Source organism: Pteropus alecto, unplaced genomic scaffold (genome assembly GCF_000325575.1).
Source record: "Pteropus alecto unplaced genomic scaffold, ASM32557v1 scaffold76, whole genome shotgun sequence".
Taxonomy (NCBI): domain Eukaryota; kingdom Metazoa; phylum Chordata; class Mammalia; order Chiroptera; family Pteropodidae; genus Pteropus; species Pteropus alecto.
Window position 1 is genome coordinate 7,211,972 of NW_006443138.1, and position 21,784 is coordinate 7,233,755.

General features: G+C 39.6%; 1 protein-coding gene across 2 annotated transcripts in view; it reads right to left on the reverse strand.

The window, feature by feature from the left end:
- Positions 1–2,721: 2,721 nt before the first annotated feature.
- Positions 2,722–21,784, reverse strand: part of BEST3 (bestrophin 3) — a 40,011-nt gene continuing 20,948 nt past the window's right edge. Inside the window, exons 9-10 of one of the 2 annotated variants that reach the window (XM_006923731.1) lie at positions 20,091–20,242; positions 2,722–3,900 (exon numbers count right to left, since the gene is read on the reverse strand). In XM_006923731.1, the coding sequence (XP_006923793.1) occupies positions 2,973–3,900; positions 20,091–20,242 (1,080 nt within the window). In that variant the 3' untranslated portion in view covers positions 2,722–2,972. The remainder of the gene's footprint in view (positions 3,901–20,090; positions 20,243–21,784) is intronic. The other variant, XM_025041042.1, reaches the window with a different exon arrangement.

Consider the following 21,784-nt stretch of genomic DNA (forward strand, 5'->3'; position numbering starts at 1 on the left):
CGGATGGATGAGGGAGCTCTGAGGGGCCCAATTCCTACCCACTCGGCTTTAGCTGAATGCCTGACACTCAGTAGTTGCTTAATGTTCCAGGAATCACTATGAAAAAAAGTCCAGCTGGTGATATCATCCAGGACCTTACCAAATCCCTGATGTTATTTTCTTGGAAGTGCTAGGGAATTCATAAAGTGGGGCGGTCCATGAGTTTACTTGGCCCACGGGGAGGAGGTACACTGATCAGACCCACTGTAACTATTTTCCACTAACAAATCTCTTCTATAAAAAACAAAATGCCAAATTATTTCTCTAGAAGATATGGTTTATTTGTTTGGTCTGAAGTAAGACATAAAAGCTGAAGCTGGATCAGGTGTCTCCGTGGTTTAGCAGTTTACTGGCACAAGTTCTTATATGATGTTTAGTGTAATGTATTATTGTCACTCCTTATGTAAGTTGCACTCTCATGCTAGCAACGGCATTTCCTCATCTGATCTGGGCAATCGCTTGCTCAAATTTATAGTTGAATTCAACCTCATGAGGTTGTTGGATGAATCGTTATTCAGTTTTCAGTGCAAGGAGGAAATGGGAGGCCACCACAAATATTGATGAAATATTGAGGAAATTGAATAATTCTCTGGACAAAAGTGCATAAGGGATGGGTGGAAGCAGAGATAAATGAACACTGTCTTAGTTCTCCACAAGATGTATGATTCCACTTGTATATAATTTATCACCTTGAATTTAGGAACGAAAATTGATTGTATTTCAAAAGCAGCTAAGTAGGAACTTCTTTGAATTTGAGCAATAGATAAAGCCAAAGAGAAGAAAAAGTTGAAACATCCAGAAGAGCATTAAGAGGCTGGGAGAGGGTTAAGGTTCCTACCTTTTCGAAGTGTTATACTAGGACTCCATCCCATAGTCTGGGAGTATCAGTGCCTTCCCAGGTGCTAACACTGTTAACTATAGAGAACCGTTGGAATATAGCATTTCTTCCAATATTATTTCCTTTTCGTCCTTGGAGAAATGTCAGTTAAAGTAAAGGTCACTCCTGTCATGCAGCTGGGGTGACCCGGTTGGATGCTGCTTTGCCTTGTAAAAAGGTGCTAATTACAACACTGTGCATCAGGAGGAGTTGGGGAGGGAAAGGGAGGGTCCTGCCAACTTTCTTCTTTCAGAAAAAATGAAGAGGACTGTGGTTGAGACTCAAAGACAGAGCAACGCCCTCCTGCATACATTCATAAAAGACACAGGTAGACTTCAACAGAGAGGCCTCCAAAGCTGGAGAGATTTAGGCATGGCTCCCTTGGGGCATCCTCCAGAATTCTGGGCAAATTGCTGGCAGGGCCTTGCAGACACCATAGCACAGTGAGGGAGCACACTAGTTAAGAGTATGGGCTTTTGAGTCAGATAAACCTGTTTGAATCCAAGCCTTGCCACCTCCTGGCTATGTGGTTTTAAGCAAATTACGTTAGTTTCCCAAAGCCTCTGTTTTCTTCATCTTGAAAAATGGAGACAATAGTGTATCAACTCATATGATTCCTGAGAGGATTAGTGAGGTCATCTGTGAACTTTACATGCTGCTGCCCGGAACACTGAGCTCTCAACAAATGGTAGCTATTCGGGTTATTTTCTTTCTTAAGCTGTATGTAGTCAGGCTTCATCATATGATGGAAATAGTGAGTACAATACTCATACAACGTAGCCTTCCAGACAAAATTAGAGCCCACAACAAACAGCCACCCAAGAGCTCCTTGTAGGGAGTTAGTCAATGTCCCATTCCCATCATGTAGTCCTGGATCCCCTTGTCCACCCAGCTCCAATATCCTACCTCATCTCAAACAACCTGGCAGACACAGTGACTGGTCCCACATTGTGACATGACTGGGATTTCTGCTTTAAGAATTCGAGTTAAACATTCAAGCCTTGTTATTCTTTGGTTCCACAGCATTTGGTTATGTAAGTTTCATGCCCCTCTTGGCTTCAGTTTTCTCCAAGATTCAAGATCTAAGAGTGGATGCAGAAAGAAATGGCCACGGCTGCTGAGGGTGTGGCAGGGTAGCATCAACTCCCACACCCATGCCACCGTGGGGCTGAAAGTTTGTTGCATTTGTTGCCGTCTTCGGTTGCTCTGTAGGAGGTTTTGCCGACGCCTCATAATTTGAAAAACCATGACAAGGAGTATGAAAGTAAGAAACTGAGTTGGTAAGAGAAAATATTATGACTTGAAAGGAGAGACAGATTAGAGTCACCGGAGAAGGAGCAAGACTAGGAAGAAGGGAAGGACACGAGAGTGGGAGAACAAAGAGGGAAGAGAGAAAAATGAAGGCCTGAAAGCAGAAAAGCAAATTGGAGAGAGATGGAGCTTTCCCATGCTGATGAAGCGTAAGAATTTGGAACCGATAAGAAGTTTAAAAAGTGGGGGCGAAATGGTTAGAAAGCCCCAAAGAACCATAATTAGGAAGGAGCTTCTGAGGCATTATATGATTCATCTTCCTGTCTTTATAATTAAAGAAGAAAGAAAGAAAAAAACAAAACAAACAGAGAATCCTTTGTCTCTCTATTGGTAAAACTGGGAGACTGGATTATGATCTATAAGGCCCTTTCCAAAGCTAACAATCTAAAATTTATAAGTCATATATATATATATGTGTGTATACATATATATACACACATATATATATATATGACTTATATATATACATACATACATACACACACACACACACATTTAAGATTTCTTATTTGGTTAAGATACATCACTATGGTCTGTATAACATCCACGAAAGCACTTTCTGATGGTGATGTGAATGTGCTTGATTTTCTTAGTTCTCAAAAAGTCAGGATCATAATGCCCTTCAAAGTTTTAAATAGCTTATACAGTATGATTGTTTTTTTTTTAAAAAAAAACTTGGCTAGCCCCCAGGTATGTTCCGGAACTAATGCTGAACTTTTGGGAAAGGAAGAATTTAGACTAGATATCAGGTCCTAGAACTTTCTGGCATTCCACTGGGCGAGTCCTTTGTTTGCTCATTGTTAAATTCTATGATATCTGTTTCCTTGGTGTCCAGGTTTTCCATTAAATACAGCACATCGGGAAAGACTTGAGAGCCAGCCACAAAGTTGGTCTCTGAGGATGCTTCCGTCTCAAGTAAAAGAGCCGGCTCAGGGTTCGTGGGCTCTGGGCTTAGACTTGCCACGGAGGTGTGGCTGGCCTCCAGAAACCCAGGCAGGCTCCACCTTTTGGGGAACTCGGTATTCTCATCAGGTTCTGCCTCGGGGGCAAACTTGAAGATGTTTCTCTCAGCTTTGGCTAAAACAGTCTGGAGACTGGGGCTTCGAGGAGGTGTCCCCTTCTCCGAGGGGAACAGGATCAACCCTGCAGGGTCCTCCTGCTGTCCAGGACTGCTTGGCTGAACCCCAGTAAACTCAAAGCTCTGGATGGAGGCGGTGGAGTCATGGTGGTGGTCATCTGATGTGGGCCCTGGGGCAGTGACCAGTACCTCGGGGACTTGTGGCAATTTGGTGGGGGAGGCCCTCACACTGGTCTGTGGGCTCAGGCTCTGTAATGTGCTTGTCCGGCTGGTCTCCCTGATCGTGGACAGTTCTCCCAGGCTGGAGTGCAGCGTGGGGCTCGCCTCTGGGGAGCTGAATTGCTTCCAGGAGGCTGAGGCACGGTGGCGGCTTCTCGAGGGCACGTCCAGCAGATCCCTGGTTGGGCTGAGGTCGCTCTGAGGGAAGAACGTGGAGCTATCACTGGCCTGCCTCCTGTAGCTTCTGCTCCTGGGGCTGGAGGGGTGTTCGTGGGCACTCAGGAACCTCTTGACTCTCCTAATCATGGAATGGCGACGGCCGTGCTTCTCATAATCCCATAGCCAATCCTCGCCAGGTAAATCGGACCCAGACAGCCTGAAACACATGGCAGCAAAATGTAGGCAGAGCAGCTTCAGGGGCCTAAGTTTGGGAGCAGAGTCTCAAAGTTAAGGATGAGAATGGCATTTTTGCATTAAAGATTATAAAATGGGGTGGAGAGGGTGACTTTGACTTGAAAGAGTCTAGCAGAGGTTCTCACATTTTTTGGTCACAAGATCCTTTTAAACTCTTAAAAATTATTGAGTATCCCAAAGAGGTTTGTTTATGTGGATTATAGCTATTGCTATTTTCTCTATTAGAAATTATAACTGAGGAATATAAAAAACACAAGAATGTACAAACACACATTCCATTAACAGTTAAGTGATGACATCACCACATAGCATGCGGTGTCTGGAAAATTCCACTGTACATTCATGAAAGAATGAGAATGAAAAAGGCAAATGACATCTTAGTCTAACAAAAATGGTTTGTTATAGCTAACACTGCTATATGATATATAGGGAAGTTGTTAAGAGAGTAAGTCTTACGAGTCCTAAATCACAAGGAGAAAAGTTTTCCCTTTATTCTTTTCTTTCTTTTTTAAAAATAATTATAACTATATGAGAAGATGAATGTCTGCTGAATCTTTTCACAATGTATATCAAACCATCATGCTGTACTCCTTAAACATATATAGTAACATATGTCAATTATTTCTCAATAAAACAGGAAGAAGAGAGTTTTGTCCGTAAGGACTTGGGTCTTGGGATCTTACGTCTTGGGGACCTGCAATGGTACCTAGACCACACTTTGAGAATCACTGATCTATGTGCTTGCTTCGGCAGCATATATACTAAAATTGGAATGATACAGAGAATCACTGATCTGGAGACTTGGACATTAAAAATGATATAGTATATGTTCTTTCTTCCTTATTGCAGATGAACTAAAGTCATGTTTTCCCAGGACCCATAAAAACCCCCTAAACAAGGGATCATAGCTAAATTCAAGACAGTGCAAATAAGAGCTAACATTTACTGACCTCCCATGCATTAATTCACCTAATTATCACAGCAATCATGTGAGCGGTATTGTTTCTTTTTAAGTTCACTGGGGTGACATTGCTTAGTAACATTATATAGGTTTCAATTGCACAATTCTATAATACGTCCTCTGTATATCGCATCGTGTTTTCACCACCCAAAGTCTAATCTCCCCTCATCACCATAAATTGGACCCCCTTTACCCTTTTATTGTTTGTGTCTATGAGTCTGTTTTGGTTTGATTGTTCATTTGTTGCTTTCTGTTTTATGTCCCACACATGAGTGAAACCATGTGGTTCTTATCCTTTTCTGTCTGGCTCATTTCGCTTCGCATGATCCATCCATGTTGTCGCAATTGGCAGTATTTCATCCTTTCTTATGGCTGATCAGTATTTCATCGTGTATATGAACCACATCTTCTTTATCCAGTCATCCATTGAAGGACACTTCAGTTGTTTCCATGTCTTGGCTACCATATAATGCTGCAATGGACACAGGGGTACATATATCCTTACAAATAAATGTTTTCAAATTTTTTGAGTAGATACCCAGAAAATAGATTGCTGGGTCATATGGTAGCTCTGTTTTTAATTTTTTTGAGGAACATCCATGCTGTTTTCCACAGTGGTTGTACCAGTTTACATTGCCACCAGCAGTGTATGAGGCTTCCCTTTTTCTCACATCCTCTCTAAAACTTGTTATTTCTTGTCTTATTGATAAGAGCCATTCTAACAGGTGTGAGGCAGTATCTCATTGTGGTCTTGATTTGGTATTGTTATTATTAGTCACACTTTACAGGTGGAGACACTACGGCCCAGAGAGATTCCTTAAGGCTATGTAGCTAATGAGAGCCAAACCCAGAAGTCTGACTCTAAAGCCTTTGTTTTTAATCACCTTGATACAAAGTGTGAAGAAGAAATGTGAGCCTCGTGGAAAGAGTACGTCCACTGAGGTAGTGAGGACCCACACTGTGGTTGGGCTTCCTTTGTGAGTAAGGTTGATGGGTTTGCTATTTCAAAGACTGTCCTGTTGAATTTTTAACATTTAAGACATAAAACAAACAATCCTACTATTTTTAATCTTCTCCTTCGAGGCTGAAATAAAATAGATAATTGAGATAACAGCAAGAGCTACTGGGTTGTAAGACCTGCTCCTGCCTCTGCTGGCTCTGGGAGCCACAGTGATCAGGCCAGCCTGATCCAATGTTTGTGCTGACATCCATGGTGACAAGGTGCTTTAACTATGCCAGGTGCATTTTATTTGACATAAGGAAAAAGTAAGGGCAACGTAATATTGGTGTAACCTGAAAGGGCAAAGTGAGTGGTAAAAGAAAACGTCGTTCCTTATGTCCATGAATAAAACATGGGTGATTGGAATGATTAACTGGCTAAATGTTCCAGGATGGCATCCGATTACAGCCTCATGCTGTTATTCTAAAGCCCCAGCAGTGCCCTTGGCTGCCAGGTAGCCTCTGGCCCAACCTCCGCTGGGCACGGCTCAGATTCTGTTACATCGACTTGAGAAACGCAGACTCATGCTTCAACAGCCTCGGTGACCCTGCTCGTTGCATTTCATTAGGTCACATCTGCAGTCACACTTCAGGGCTCCATGTAGTTAGGGAAGACACCAGAGGTGCAGTGAGCGCAGCTGTTCACCAACATTGCCTCACCGACGTGCTCTGGGAGTCTGAGGTGGAGCTGCCTGTCTCTCTAGGGGACAGGCCTCTGTTCTCCATTTGGGATCTTGACTTTTTGTTCAAGATTTGTTTTTTCTTAGCTCCTTTGAAACTACGCAGCCTTGTAAGAATGACTCAATCTTCTAGGAAAAAATGTTCGTATTATTATTTCTTCAAGACTTCAGGAATCCTAAGGAAAAAACTTTCTCATTATGCACCAGTGTGGTGCATAAGTACATTCAACTGCGACGAGATCAGGGCCCTGCATCACGAACTGGAGGACAACAGATCAGTTTGCAAAGAGCAAACTGCCAAAAGGCCAGTGCTCTTGCTAATGTTCTGACACTGGGCAGGTTTGCCAGTGAGACCCCACTGCACCTTCCTGCCTCAGGAAACTATAGTATGGATGCATGAGGCTTATCCACTTACCCAACCAAATTTATTGAGCATGCACCATGAACAAATTTGTTGCAGTAAGTACTGTATAATACAATTTAAAAGGAGGGAGAGAGCATGTATATAAATGTTAAATTCGGGGCAAAGTAAGTTTTTGAGCTAGACTTTTGACACAAAGCAGGAATCTAACAAGCAGAGAGAAGACAAAGTATTCCAGGTGAAAGAAGTGACTTGAGCAAATAAGGTAACAGGAAAGTAAGGAATAGGATATGCACAGTTTGTGTGAAATACACAGGATAGCTGGACTGTGTTATGATAACTCTTATGTGCCATGTAGAGGGATTTGGACTTTATCCTAGAGGCAGTGGGCAGCTCTGGGCCATCTTTGAGAAGGAGGGCCTAGCTAGAGCTGTGTCATTTGATAGTAGTGTCCAAACTGGAAAAACTACATGGAAAGCAACATTGATGAGAGTTGTCAAACAGAAATGCTTTGAATAAGCAACATGATTAGTCAGAGCTTTTCACACTGTTAGGCTAGAAATGGGTCTTTGGAAGAATCCTTTGTGGGCTGTGATCTGAGGGGCAGTTTTATGAATCTCATGCTGAAGTGACAAAGGAAGCCCTCCAGTCTTTATGCTGCTAAGAGCAGTGTGAACCCCCTGCACGATAAACCTAATGAACTTCCTTCTAAACGAAACTTCCCATGAAGGATTCATTGCCAACACACAATGCCCATCTACTTTCTCCGATAGTCATGGCTCCCAATATGACAGCAGGAACTGTGGTTTAAGAACGAAATACTTAAAGCTTAGAGCATACAGAACAGAATACAGTTAAGTCCTCATCTAACATCATCGATAGGTTCTGCGACTTTGAAGAAAACAACAGGTAAGGAAACCAATTTTACTATAGGCTAAAGGATATAAACAAGAGACAGATTCCCACAGCATCTCATAAAGGTTATAATGAGATGATATTGAATGAAATGACATTATTCAAGGACCCGCTGCACTTGAAAAGATTATTTCCCAGGCGGGAGGCTTGCATGTATCTTTCAGGTTCTTATAGACTTTTGACTTCTTGTTTGATGTTGAAAGTGTATTCTTAGTATAGGATTAGTACAATTCTAAGGCCCAAATATAATACTATTAAAAATGCCCACAAACAATTAGAGGAGAAACATTATATGATAGAATGTCAACACTTTCATTATATTGCTATATATTAGAGAAGGTCAGCTGACAAAGCAAGGTCTTATATTCTGGAATTCACTTGGGCTGAGATAGGCAGATAATTAGAGATAGGAGGACATCCATGGAAAGTGCCATGCAGCCATCAGTCTCCAGAAGAAGGAGTCTGAGAACTGCCTCTGTGGTAAGAAAAAAGATTGATTTGGGGAGCTTGCTGCCTAGGCTGACATCAACTAGCTGTGTGACCTTAGGAGATTCACTTAACCTCTCCATGACTTAGCATCATACTTGGTAAACTGCTGACAAGTTTACCTTACTCTACCTTCCTTACAGGTTGTTCAAGAGTCCAAAAGCAGTAATATATATGTGGACAAGCCTTGAAGAATAGAAGATATAAAAAGGAGTCTTTCAACGACTGGCAAACTTTCAGTTTTTTTTCCCCCAAATCATCACTGATTTCTTGAACATGGTTGGAGGAAATGCTAGTGCATGCCTTTTCTCCAAGAATGATCTGTAAGCATGCTACTATACCCACCACCTAACAACTAACACCTTAGAAGGCATGACTACTACAGCCATTTAAGGTAACACTAGGGTATTGGGTGAATGGAGGGGAAATATAAGGATGGGAGGAAGCTGGATAATTCAAGGGTAGGAAGACAGGGCCGATCAGGTGGTGGGACTGCCCTGTCCTTGCCTCTCGATATTGTGTTTTGTGCCCTTTGCAGACACTGCCAAACCCTGCAGTACACAATATAAATAATTCAGAAATATAGAAAAAGTGAGCATGGGAAAGGTTGTGCCATGCGCAGGGCTATTTTTAAAAGGGAGCAATTTTTGAATGAATGGATGGGGGAGAGAGAATAGGTTATCCTAAACCAGCCGGGCTAGGTGGTTATAGTTGTGTCTAGAAAAAGGAAGAGCATGCACTGTTTCTACAGGTTGGATCATTGTCTAGATTGATGTCTGTGTTCTTATTTTAATCTCGTGTTAGAAAAATGACTCCACATTTTAAAATATCTATAGAGCACCTACGAAACCAACAAACCCACAGTTTTCCTCGCCAATGACAAATCTGAGGGCACAAGCAGCGGTGATTTAATTAAGGGCTCTTGAAAAGATGCTTGGGCTGGTGAGGGGTGCAGAAGAGCACTTTTTGCCTCCTGTTGCCAGAACAAAGAAGAGGCAGGAGACAGGACCGCTGAAGATGGCAGTGTGCTTTCAGACTTCCTGAGGTATGTTCAATATAGAAGGGCCAAAACAGCCCTGATGACATCAAAGATCACATGTATTTTTTTTTCAAAACAAGCTTTTTGCAAAGTAACCCCCTTCTCTAGTGTGTGTGATGAGGTAAATACAGAGCTTCAAAAGACCGAAGGATAAAACTGGATGATGTTTGCCTTTCTTTCTCTGTGCCACTTTGAAAGTGGTGTTTCGACAACTTACGTTCAAATAATAAGAGGTCATTTTAACAGGATCGAAAGGAGGAATTTAGGAAAATGATATTTAATATGAATTCTACTTCTCACATCAAATTTATTGTTTGCAAATTGCTAGTGTACTCAAAGTCAAGCACCTGCCTTGGAGGGAGCTGATAATTTGTCTGAAAATCTATCAGGGCAAAGGCTCCACGTGTTAGGGAGCATTTATTCATGGAGAAGGCAAAATGTACTCTTCAAACCCATTAGGGGCAAATGCTGTTATTTTTAACCTTCTGCAATGCAGAATCACTGTCACTGCTGTAGTCAAGGATTTAGAAGATAGGCAAGGTAACCTTCACGCTGAGCTGGAAGGTCTGGGACCAAGTGTTGTGAGAAAAATCCAGTGGACAGAAGGTTGTATTTACCCAGCCCTCTCTACTCCCTGGCTGGGGACAGTTTCAAGCTAGTGGGACATCACACGAGGTGTGCTTCGCTCAGAAAGCTGCATTAAGAGCTGGTTATTCTCCTGCTGCCTCTTTGTTACCTCTCTGCTAGTTTGGACCAAGCATTATGGCAAATCTGGTTAAAGAACAGGCTTGTCTAGCCTCACATTACCACCCTGGTTATGCTCACCTGGTCTCCGCTAGGTGACACAAAAAGAAATTGTGACCCAGAGTAGGGGTTTGTAAAGTCCCTCGCCTTTTAATACTGTTATGTTCTATAGGAGTTTTTTTTAGAAAAAGAAATTAAGCCATCTATATCTCTCATACCGTTTAGAAGGTAAGAGCACCAATGGCGGCCACATGTCAGCATATGAAAGAATCCCTGAGTAAGTTCTAAAATTATAAACTTAATGCACATTCATCTCCTTGGGAGGTTCTATCTCTCCTTCCTTTCTGATACATTAAGTGAAAATCGATGTTCCAATAATACATTTTTGTTGAGGTCAGTAATTCAGAATTCAAGATATTTTTGGTTGTTCATGACACAAGCATGAAATAGTATATATCAGACTATAGATTTTCTTGTAAAGCTAAAATATTTGCCTATAGTTGGCTAAGAAAGGATTACTAAATAAAACATCCATCTAGTATATTTAACCAGACTTTAATAAAATCTTGCCTTGCTAAAATACATATTTTGATATATTTGAATTAATATCACTAAGAATACTTCTGACCTACATCTTAAATGCTTTGTGCACATTAAATACATATATGTATAATTGCAAAAAAAGTAATCGTATTATTGCTCTATATTGTCGGAATTTTTCAATGAAGATAGATAAGTAAAAGTCATTATTTCTGGTTAACTCATTGTAGTTTCATAGTAACAGATAAATCTTAAGTGAATTCCTCAACTCCTAACTAGAAGGAACTCTTACAAAAATTTGAACATTTCTCCTTTTTGCTAAGTGGGTTCTTAATTGGCTTCATAGACCCATAGCTTAAGATCGAGGACGTTTGACATATTTGAATCATGGCAGAATGTCTAATAAAAGTGCTCTTTAAATAGATTGCAGTCAGCCATTTAGGGTTCACAGGCTGAGCAACATGCTTTTAGATTAGGATAGTTAGAATGAGCACAGTCCCATGTGTGCACCCTTATGACACACTTGAGTGACCATTTCATAATCAGTGACAGCCTCTCTTCTCCAGAATTTTGAATCCTTTAGCTGCTATGGATGGATATTTTATTAGAGCTTTTCCAATGCCTTTAAGGGATTATTAAGTCTTTACTGTTGGCCGTTTTGATTTTCGAGACAGGATTAAAAGGAGTTATGAGACTTCACGTCTTTAATTCCCATTTTTTTCATTCCTCAGAAACTTAAACAGTTGTGCTAATGGATAATCTCAAGTATTTAAAAAAACTATAAAAATTTTGAAGTGACTCACGATGGTATAATGTGAAGACAAGTATTCTACCTCAAGCTAGCTGTGGTGGGCTAGGCCTGGACCTTATTTTTTGTTGTTTGTTTTAAAAAGAAATTTATTCTCAGCAATGCTGGCTTGAATTTAAGCATTCTACGTTTGTTTTGGTAAAGTGAGCTTTATCAAGCATTAGGTGTTTACTCCTGCCCAAAGAAGACCCATTTTCATTTTAGGGCTTGGGTGTATTTTCCTATTGTACATCTTATGGACAACTCTTCTTCTGGCTGCTTGAGGGCATTTTCTTCATCTTGGTTCATAGTGTCTCCATGGTTAAACTAATGAAAAGATGCCTTAATTAAAATATCAGATCACAAAGTGTTCCTTATTATGACAAAAAAACATACTAAACGCATTTAACTGAAATCGTCTCAGGGGTGATCATGGGAAAAAGAGTTCAAATAGGAAAGATTTTTTTTTTGTTGCTCAGCTAATTCATAGGATGGTTTATTAAGTGGAGAGTACTAGCTATACAATAATCAAAACTATTTATTAAATGCTCAAGACAGATATATTTATGAAAACATTTCTGTTTTGGGTGCTTGGTTCAGATTTTCGACTGGCCTTTTTACTTAAATTAATTTCTAAATTAAATTTATTGAGGGAACATTAGTTAATATCATGTTTAATGGTAAAAGCCACAGAACTCTGTTAAAATGGTGGAATATTTAAAGTATATAAAAAGCCTTTAGGAGGGAGTCTTTTGTAATTGTTCCTCCCTCTTCCTCCAACAATAGGTTGAAGAATTCAGAAGGTGGCTGGCTGTCTCATGCCTGGCTTGTTTTCTGGCACTCGGACAACTTCCTCCTTAGTTTCTTTAATAGTGCAGTGCAGGAAAGACGAGTTTGAAAGGCCCACCACAGCGTGGAGACTGGGGAAAAGGTCTAAACTCTCGCCTCTAGAGCGTCTCCTCACTTTGCACGTCTAGGTAAAGGGCTGGCTGGCAAGGATGTTTTTTGTAAAGAAAAGGCATGTTGTAAGGATTACATACTTAGTATATTTTCATTGAAGAAATTAGCAAGTTAACATGCTTATTCCTGCCCCTAAAATCAACGTCCTAATTCAGTATTCCCTTAAATTTACTACTGAAGTACTCGTAACTGCTAATCAAAGAGACCTTTAATGTATATTTGAAAACAATTATATATATACACATATATATGTGTATATACATATATATAAACATATATACCTATGTACATGTATATACATACATATATACCTATGTATATGTATATATGTATGTATATACCTATGTATATGTATATATGTATATATATACCTATGTATATACATACATATATACATATACATATACACACACACACACACACACACACACACACACACACACACACACACACACACTAATAGAATGTAAAATAGAAGAAGAAACTTCAAATAAAATTTGCAACTCATTTCAGACAATACCCGGATATGTCTAGAGTACAAGGTCAGCTGGCATTTTTTTTCATTAAAAGTAGTCATTCTAAAGTTGATTTTTAAATTCAAAAATTGGGAGGCGGAGATTCAGCACTCATTTAGTGTTAGAAATTATAAAACGTATTTTTAAAACAGAATCTTTTTGGTTTGGGATTGGACAGAGAAAGACGGCCCTCGTCAAAACGTTCTTTGGATGAAGACATAATGATGACTGGATGTGGTGAGAACACTGGTTCCCACTTCATTAGCTGAGGCACCATCTCCCCCCACCACCCCTCACTACATCCATCCTGAACTCCTTCCCTCTGGCTCGGGCACTGAAGCCCAACTCCTTGTGACCAGCCCCAGCCCCTGCCATCCTCCATGTTTTCTCTGGGACCTTGCTCTGTCACTCCCCTTGCTCCTGTGTCCTCCCTGTCTTCTGGTGGGCTCCTTTTGCTTAGCCTGTCTTTTTCCCTTCTTTTTCTAGAGCAAGAACATTTATCATTTTGTTTGTTTACTACATCTTACTTCATCTTATAAAGAATTTGAGGTGACTTATAAAAATACATACAATGCAATAGTATATAAAATTAAGTTACTCTAGGAGAGCTAGAATAAGGAGCAATAAGAAGTTGAGACCAGCAGACACAGTACCTAGATATACATGACCCCAAACCCCACAGACTTACTAAAGGTGGGCTACGAATTTGGTTTCCAGCTTTCAGCAGCCAAAATAAAAAGGAGACCATCATCAATGATAAAATTCAGTCTGTAAGATAAATAGTGTAAGAGTTGTCCAGAAGAAGCAAAGCTTTCTTTTTTCCCACTAATGTCTGACATAAAAATTTCCCTGTGGGTCCTCTGATGAAAGAGATGCTAAGTCATACAGTTCATAGTCCCATATGGGGTCTATCATGGATCTGCAAATACCATATGGGGTCTTCATGGATCTGTCGAAACAAGACTGGGGCATAAAGTGAAATTCAGCAGAGATGGTGAAAATAATTCTAAGGAATGGTGGCAGATTGGGGGAGGGCAGCTTCTCCTTTCCCATTAAACACGTTTAAGGCGCTCTCATCATAAAATATTATAGAACAAATAAAAAAAATATGAATAGAATGTATTCATATTTTGTGTGACAGTCACTGGATACTATCCAGTCTCTCTCCTCCCCCCAATCCAGACTTCTCAAAAAAGTAGTCTGCAGACTGTTAATGAATAAAGGAATTATTGTGAAGTTAAAGTTTTGTTTTAGTTTCATTTTTTAGTAAATGGGATTATGGTTATATTTGCCTCACAATGACCCAGTGTCAGGGAGAGTAAGGCTGGGTGGGAGTGTGGACAAAATGACGTTGGACTCGACTTGATAAGGGAGGGTGGATGATGGGTTCATGGAGGTTCATTATGGTTTGTTCTCTACTTTTGTATGTGTTTGAACTTTTCCATAATAAGATTATTTTTTAAAATAGTTTACACCGGAGTTCTTGATCTCTTCACCTCTTATTAACTCCTCTACTTACTGCAATTTAGCTTCTGCCCAACATTCTCATTTATGTCTCTAATGACCTTAAAATAAAAACTCCTATGATGTGTTTCAAGCTTTATGTTGAAACTTCGCACCCTTGGCCTCTAGGACAGAGAACTCTCCGAGTTCTTCTCCTGCACCCGGACTGACCATTTCTACTCTGACTTTCACGGACTCCTTTTCCTCTGATCGCCCTTTAAGTGGTGGTATTCTACCTTTTGCACTCACTTGACACTCCCACATGGTTCTAATTATCATGTACTGATAATAGTCAAACGCATTCCCTGCTGGCTATCTCCATGTGAATTACCCACAGAAGCCTCAAATTCAAAACATGCAAAAGGGAGCTCATCAACAGCTTCCACTCTCTACCCTCTATCATCCTTTGTTCATTATCAATCACCCAGTCATCTTTAGCTCCTTTCTTGAATCTGTCCCTTATGCCATTTCCACTGTCTATATTCCTTGTAATGCTGCCAGTTCAGGCCCTTATCTTCTCCTATCTAAATCATACACAGACACACTACACTAACAGCCTGCTAACTGGTCTCCCCGGCTTTCTCGTCTTATCCCCAGCAATTTATCTTTCAGTCAGCTGCTAGGCTAAGTAAGCTATCTAAAAAATAAATGTGCTCATGTCATTTAATAGCTTTGGAAAAAGGCTGAAGCCCTTTACCCAGACTATAAAACTCTCTATAATCAGCCCTTAACTCCCTCTCCAAATACATTTCTTGGCTCTTCTGCTTTGCATATCAAATTGTTACTTTACTAGAAACAGAGAGCAGAAACCATGAAAAGCGGTTGCCAGGACCTGGGGAAGCGGGGGAGGGTGGGGATAGGGAGACGTTGGTACAAGAATACGAACTTCAACTATGAGATGAATAAGGTCTGAGGGTCTAACATAAAACATGGTGACTATAGTTCATAACACCATATTGTGTAATTGAAATTTGCTAAGATAGTAGAACTTAAATGTTCTCAACCCCGACTTCTTACCCAAAAGATAAATATATGAGGTGATGGATGTGTTAATTAACTAGATGGAGGGAATCCTTTCACAATGTATATAAATATTAAACTATCATGATGTATACTTTAAGTATTTTACAATTTATATGTCAACAATACTTCAATAAAGTAGAAATTTTGAAAAATTGCTACTCTAAAAATATTACTTATTATTCCTTTCTCTCTTTTACTCGCATTGGCTTGGAATTCTGCTGAATCCACTATGACTCTCCCATCTGTGTGTTAACTCCTAATTCATTCTTAAGGATGCATATTAGAGCTCTCATCTCTAAGAAGCCCTCTCCGATTCACCAGGCTGGGCGAAATGTATCTGCATTGCTCCCATAAGATTCTGAGCATTTCTTGTTTATCAAATTATAACTTGTCTCCGCATTATGTCTGTGAGATTAAGGGGTGTCTTTTTTTCTTTGTTTTGTTTTGTTTTGTTGTTGTTTTGCCTATCTCTAGCATCTGGCATAGAACCTACCACATAGTAGGCCTTAAAAAACATTTTACCTGAACAAATGAATGTGTTTCATATGTGACAATACGAGGGAAAACACAATATTTGAAATTTGTTCTTGAGATTTAAAAAAGGGGGGAAAACCTACTTTATTTCAGTAATGAGTATTTGGTACATGCAGAGAAAATAGGGCAATTTTTTGAACATGTTCCTGAATGTAGAGAACAATGGAATTGTCTCCAAGGAGTTTCCTTTTTATGTGGAGATGAATAGTGTGCTGAGTGTGAAAGGAAAATGAGGCAGAATAATTTCTCAGGTTGCTGAGTTATTGAAGGGCATTACCTTGATTTTAGAATTTCTGGGTCATGGGAATTGTGATTCTGAAACTAAAATGTTGATATAAAAAAGATAAGGGAAATTTAATTTCTGAGTTAAATATACTGAATTACCCACCTTAAACTCAGAAATTAAATATATCCTTACTTTTATCTTCCCTCTTCCCTGAGCCTCAGTCAAATAGATCACTTGATATCGACCTTGTATTTGGTGAGCGAATGATCCAATGCTTAGGAATCATCTTTTACAATTTTAGAGGACACCTATTGTTTTTGCCAGCTCAGCAAATTATTGACCCTTCTCTTGGTATTAACACCTTGATTTTTCTTGAGATATCACCTATGGTTGGTTGGGGCTGACCAAACTCAGTGGTCCAAAGATGGGCACGTGAACCAAACTAGGCTAATGAAAATATTGAGTCTACCTGTTGATAGTGATTGGTTCAGGAATGGATATGTTAGTCAAGTCCAGCCAATCATAGCAAATCCAGTATGTTACTTTTAAGAATTGGAACAAAGATGTCCTCTTTTCACAAGATTTGCTGAGAAGATAGCTTCTATACCTAGAGCTGCCGGCTGCCATCTTGTCATTTTACAATCAAGAGGGGAGAGCCTGCCTGAAACTTGAGCCACAAAGAGAAAAGCAGAACTGAGAGACAGAGAGGGTATTCATGAGTCCTGGTGACATTCTGTGAGCCTCTGGAGCCAGACACACCCAAAGCCAGGTTAGTATCTAGATGTGATTCAAGAAGCCGCTTTTTGCTTAAGTTAAATTTTTTTTTTTTCGTCACAGACAACCAGAAACATGTTGTCCAATACTACAGTCATGGAAAGTATTGACACTAATGGATCAAACAGGGCATTCCCGTGAACACTAGCTTCTAAAGCCTGGGTTCCTGCAGCAACTTTTCCTGGATTGTGAGGCTCCCTGTCAATGGTCCTCATTCACACAGAAAATCAAGATCAAGTGCTCTTTTGATTAATGGTTTCTTTGATCATTTGGTTCTAGTGAAGTCCAGTTAAATGTCTTGTGAAAACCTCCCCTAATAGACTCTGGCCTTTGCTTGTGCTTGTCCCTGTCACGCTAGTAAATAGGCCATCTTAATCAGAAGAGGTGTCTCTGATAACTGGTAACTTTTGGCTGCATTCTTTTTTTAAAAATTTTTTAATTATAATTGATATACAATATTATATTAGTTTCATGTGTACAACATAGCGATTAGACACATATATTTAAATACCTTACAAAGTGATCACTCCAATAAGTCTAGTGCTCATCTGGCACCATACATAGTTACTACAATACTCTTGACTATATTCCATATGCTGTATTTTATATCCCTGTGACTATTTCTATAACTGGCAATTTTACTTCTTAATTCCTTCACCTAATTCACCCATCCTCCCAACCTCCACTCCTATCTGGCAACCGTTAGTTTGTGCTCTCTATCTATGAATTAGTTTCTGTTTTGTTTGTTTATTTCGTTTTTTTAAAATTCCACATATAAGTGAAATCATATGGTATTTGTCTTTCTCTGTCTGACTTATTTCCCTGTCTGATTTATTACCCTCTAGGTCCATCCATGTTGTGGCAAGTGGCAAGATTTCATTTTTCTTTATGGCTGAGTCATATTCCATTGTATATATGTACCACATCTTTTTTCATCCATTTGTCAATCAATGGACACTTAAGTTGCTTCCATTCTTCAATACTGTATCTCCTATTTTTCTTTCAAGCATTTTATTTTTCTGTCCCAAATTTTCAGGGTGAAAATTTAATATGAAAAATAGCCTAGCTTTATTTGATTTTTCTGTGCATAAGTTTGACATCCACAAATAAAAGAGCCATACTAGTTGGTAATAATAATGCTCTATAGTTATATCTAGAGTGTTTTATGTTTACAATCTCATTTAATCTTCTCAATAATTGTTTGGCTTACATAATTTCTCCTAGGTCTCAGAAATCCCTAATTCAATGTTTCTATATTTAGAAGTAGGAGAAATACATACTTAATATTTGCTAAAGAACATAGATACTTACATAGAAATGTAAGGTTATGATAATTAGGATGGATATGCATATCAAGACAAAAATCTTGAGACCAAAAAATAATTTTAACCATCCTGCTAAAACTACTAAATGAACATTAGAAATGGAGCACAAGCAGCACTTGCAGTCTAAATAGAGTTATCACAATAATTTCCTGACCTCATTAACAATGCTGGTCTCTTTTCTTTTACAAGTTAAGTCTTAAAATACTATGCATTAAATAATGATGGGGATCGAGGGGAAGGTTAAAGCATATTTAATTATCTAAAAACAAATTCACAGAGAAATATCTGTTAATTTTAAAAATTGAAAAGGTTGCCAGACATCCATGAAACTGCCACTGTAGAATGCATTACAAAATGCTGAGAAGTGCAAACAACAGGAAATCGCTATTTATGGAGACTGAGCAATCTGCTGGGGTGGGGATGAGCTGGCCTGGAAGAAGCCCTGGGCAAGAGGGTCCAGGCTCAGCAGGCTATCCAGAAGCAGAAGCAAGTGTCGCCTAGAGTAAGAACCTTTTCTAAGGTGTTCTTGAGGACAAAAAGGCAAAGCCCCTGGCTCCTAAACTGTCTTATTTGCCACACTAATGAAATTCTACTTTGTCATCTGTCTTCCTTCTTTCTCTCTCTCTCTCATTATTATTATTATTATTATTTTTTGCCATTCATTTTCTTTGGGTCTTGAAAGTGTTTCAGCCTTAGAGGCTCCTTTGGAGGAAGAACATCACGAACCACTATTTATGATGATTAAGAGACACATGGCTAAGAATAAAGCCTTATAGGAACAGGATTGAAGCTAGATATCCTGACAGAGAAAGAGGACACTGTGGAGGAGGGAAAAGAGGGGTCACACGTAGCTACGGGACACTCAAATCTGCTTCGAGCTGGCCTCAGGGAACAAGGAGACATAGTTTTACCAAAAGTTAAAAGAAAAATTCTGCCCAAGTTTTCCCTTTTTTTACAATTCTTTTTGAAAGGGGTTCTTCATATTTTTCTAAATTTGTCCACACTCTTCTTTTTAAGTTATTTGGAAACTGTGGCATCTGTCTTCAGCAAATATGCTTAAATTCTCCCACATTCACACATTTCTCCAAAATCAAATACATTATCAGATTTAATAAAATTATTCAAGAACTGTGCATGATTTACTGCAGACCCCAGCCCATCTATTTAAAGCTCATAGTACACAGGGACAGATTGTTATGTTAAAACCATGGAACGGAGACTGACTTGTATACTAAACATAGTTGGATTGAATTATAATCTTAGGGAAAACGGATGATAAAATTCATCTCATTCCTTAAGATTCACTTGTCTCCAAGTAGTCTAACACAGTGCCTGCACATGGTACATGCTCAATAAATAAATACTTGTTAAAAATTACGCTTAATTATGATAGTCATAAATAAATAATAAATGACTACATAATTAAATAATTAAACTATTCTTCAAGTTGGAAGGAAAAAAGAAGTTAGTTTCACAACCATTGGAAAAGTTTGCTGTGGTATAAAAGCAAGGTAAAATGCAAATAACCCCTAAACAAACACTTTCGTACACATGTGTGTGAGTGCGTGCCTGCACACACACACACACAATATTTAAACCAAAAACTATAGTCTCTTTATAATTTCCTTTGGCATATTAATTATATCTGAAATTTGCAAAGGTTACTGTTATATTTAAAACTTGACACTTATAATAAAAGTAACTTCAAGACCAGGGCAAAAGAAAAGATCAGACTTACTTACTTTCTAAATACTGATGATCTTTTAAAAAATGCACTTACCCCATTTCGACTGTCGACCCTAGAAATGAGGGTATGCAGTAGTCAGCAGCTGCCAGTGTATACGGTGGTCGAGCAGCAGAATCGTCCCAGTAAATGTCCTTCTTCATCTTGGGTAAGTTCATGTGCATTTCATCCACAGCTAAAAGAGAGACCTAAAATCATTGTTACAGTGTTAGAATAACTCAGGTGTGAATTGTATAAAGAGAATAAATTCCACAGGGTGAATGGAGTTTGGAGTGGGATGGGACACAGCCCGAATGAGCGAATATACAATGTCTATAGTTTATACTCGCTGCAACCAGGGCTGCTGCAGAGAGCTATACATGTTGTTTATTGCATAAGAGCCCTTGGCAATGGGGGTAAGTAGGGCTATAAAACTGCCCAGACCAGGCTCATCAAGCCACATGCCTCAGAGTGGAGCTGCATCTTACCTGGAGGCAAGAGAGGCACCTTTCTTCTTTGCTCAGGGTTATCATATTGTCTAGTGGCTCTCCTGACAGCAATCACATAAAGCCAGTTATTACAGGAAGCTGAAACTTCTCGATATCCTATTCTTTTGATTTCATTCACATGTTTATACTTGATATAATTTTTTTCTGAGATTTTGTCCTTTTGTCTGGAAAAGTAGAGCAACAAGCCTATACTGCTTGGGGCTACAGTGGTCTCTCCTCTTGACTTTGACAAACTGATGCATGAATAAATTATTAATCCTCTGGGGATCCAATTTTTACAAAGAGTGAGTGACCCAGGCATTATGCTTCTTCTCTAGCAGACTGATAATGTGATTGCTGGAGGAGGTGACAGAGAGGCCGTGACCGCCAGTTGACCCACGAGCCGGACTTGGGCAATTGGAGGCTCCTCATCCCCCTCCCCAGTCTCTGGAATGTATGTTCTGTCCACCTTTCCTACAGTGGGAACCGTTCTTGAGGACACAGGCTTGAGAGAGCAGTGTGCTATTGAGAACATCTGGATGATGTAAATGGCTGAAGGCCTTTATGCAAACTTCTAAGCTTCTGGCAGGCGGGTGCAGAGATCTACTTGTCTTGTTGCCCAAGACAAGCCTCATTTGTAAGCTCCCTGGCTTATCAATACTGCCACCTACCAATCTGGAGTGGCCTGCTTCTTTCTTTGGTCTCGCCTTGCCTTCCTTGTATGGGGGACAGTTTGCAAACCAAGAGATCTGTGGTGAAATGTTCAAACCCGTTTAAGAACTGAGTAAGGGCTTGAAATAAATAGACAAGCTGAAGGCCTTTCTCAGAATGTGGTTCTCGGTGTAGAGAATGGTCTGAGGAGAGTCTGGCTCCAAAGAAAATTTTTTCACATTGGTTCTTCATGCGAAATCTCTCTGGAATGATGAATGCTTCAGAGAAAGGGCCCTGAGGCCCATTTGGTGTGATTCGGGCAGAACTGGGACCCAGGTCAGCGTGGCCTGTGCTCCCAGCATGCAGCTGCTGGACATCTATCTACTGCACAGGACCTACATGAAATGAGTTTGGGAACTCACATCGGATTGTGTCTGGCTACCATTTTGTGTCATTGTTAACGTCTCTGGGTGACAGCAAAAAAGAGATTAAAAACTGAATTAAAATATTATTCTACACTGAGGTAGAAGAGGGTAGGTAATACTAATACTACTACTAATAATAATAAAATGAAAACTGGCTTGAAATTCTACTTAAAAGGAGCTAAATTTC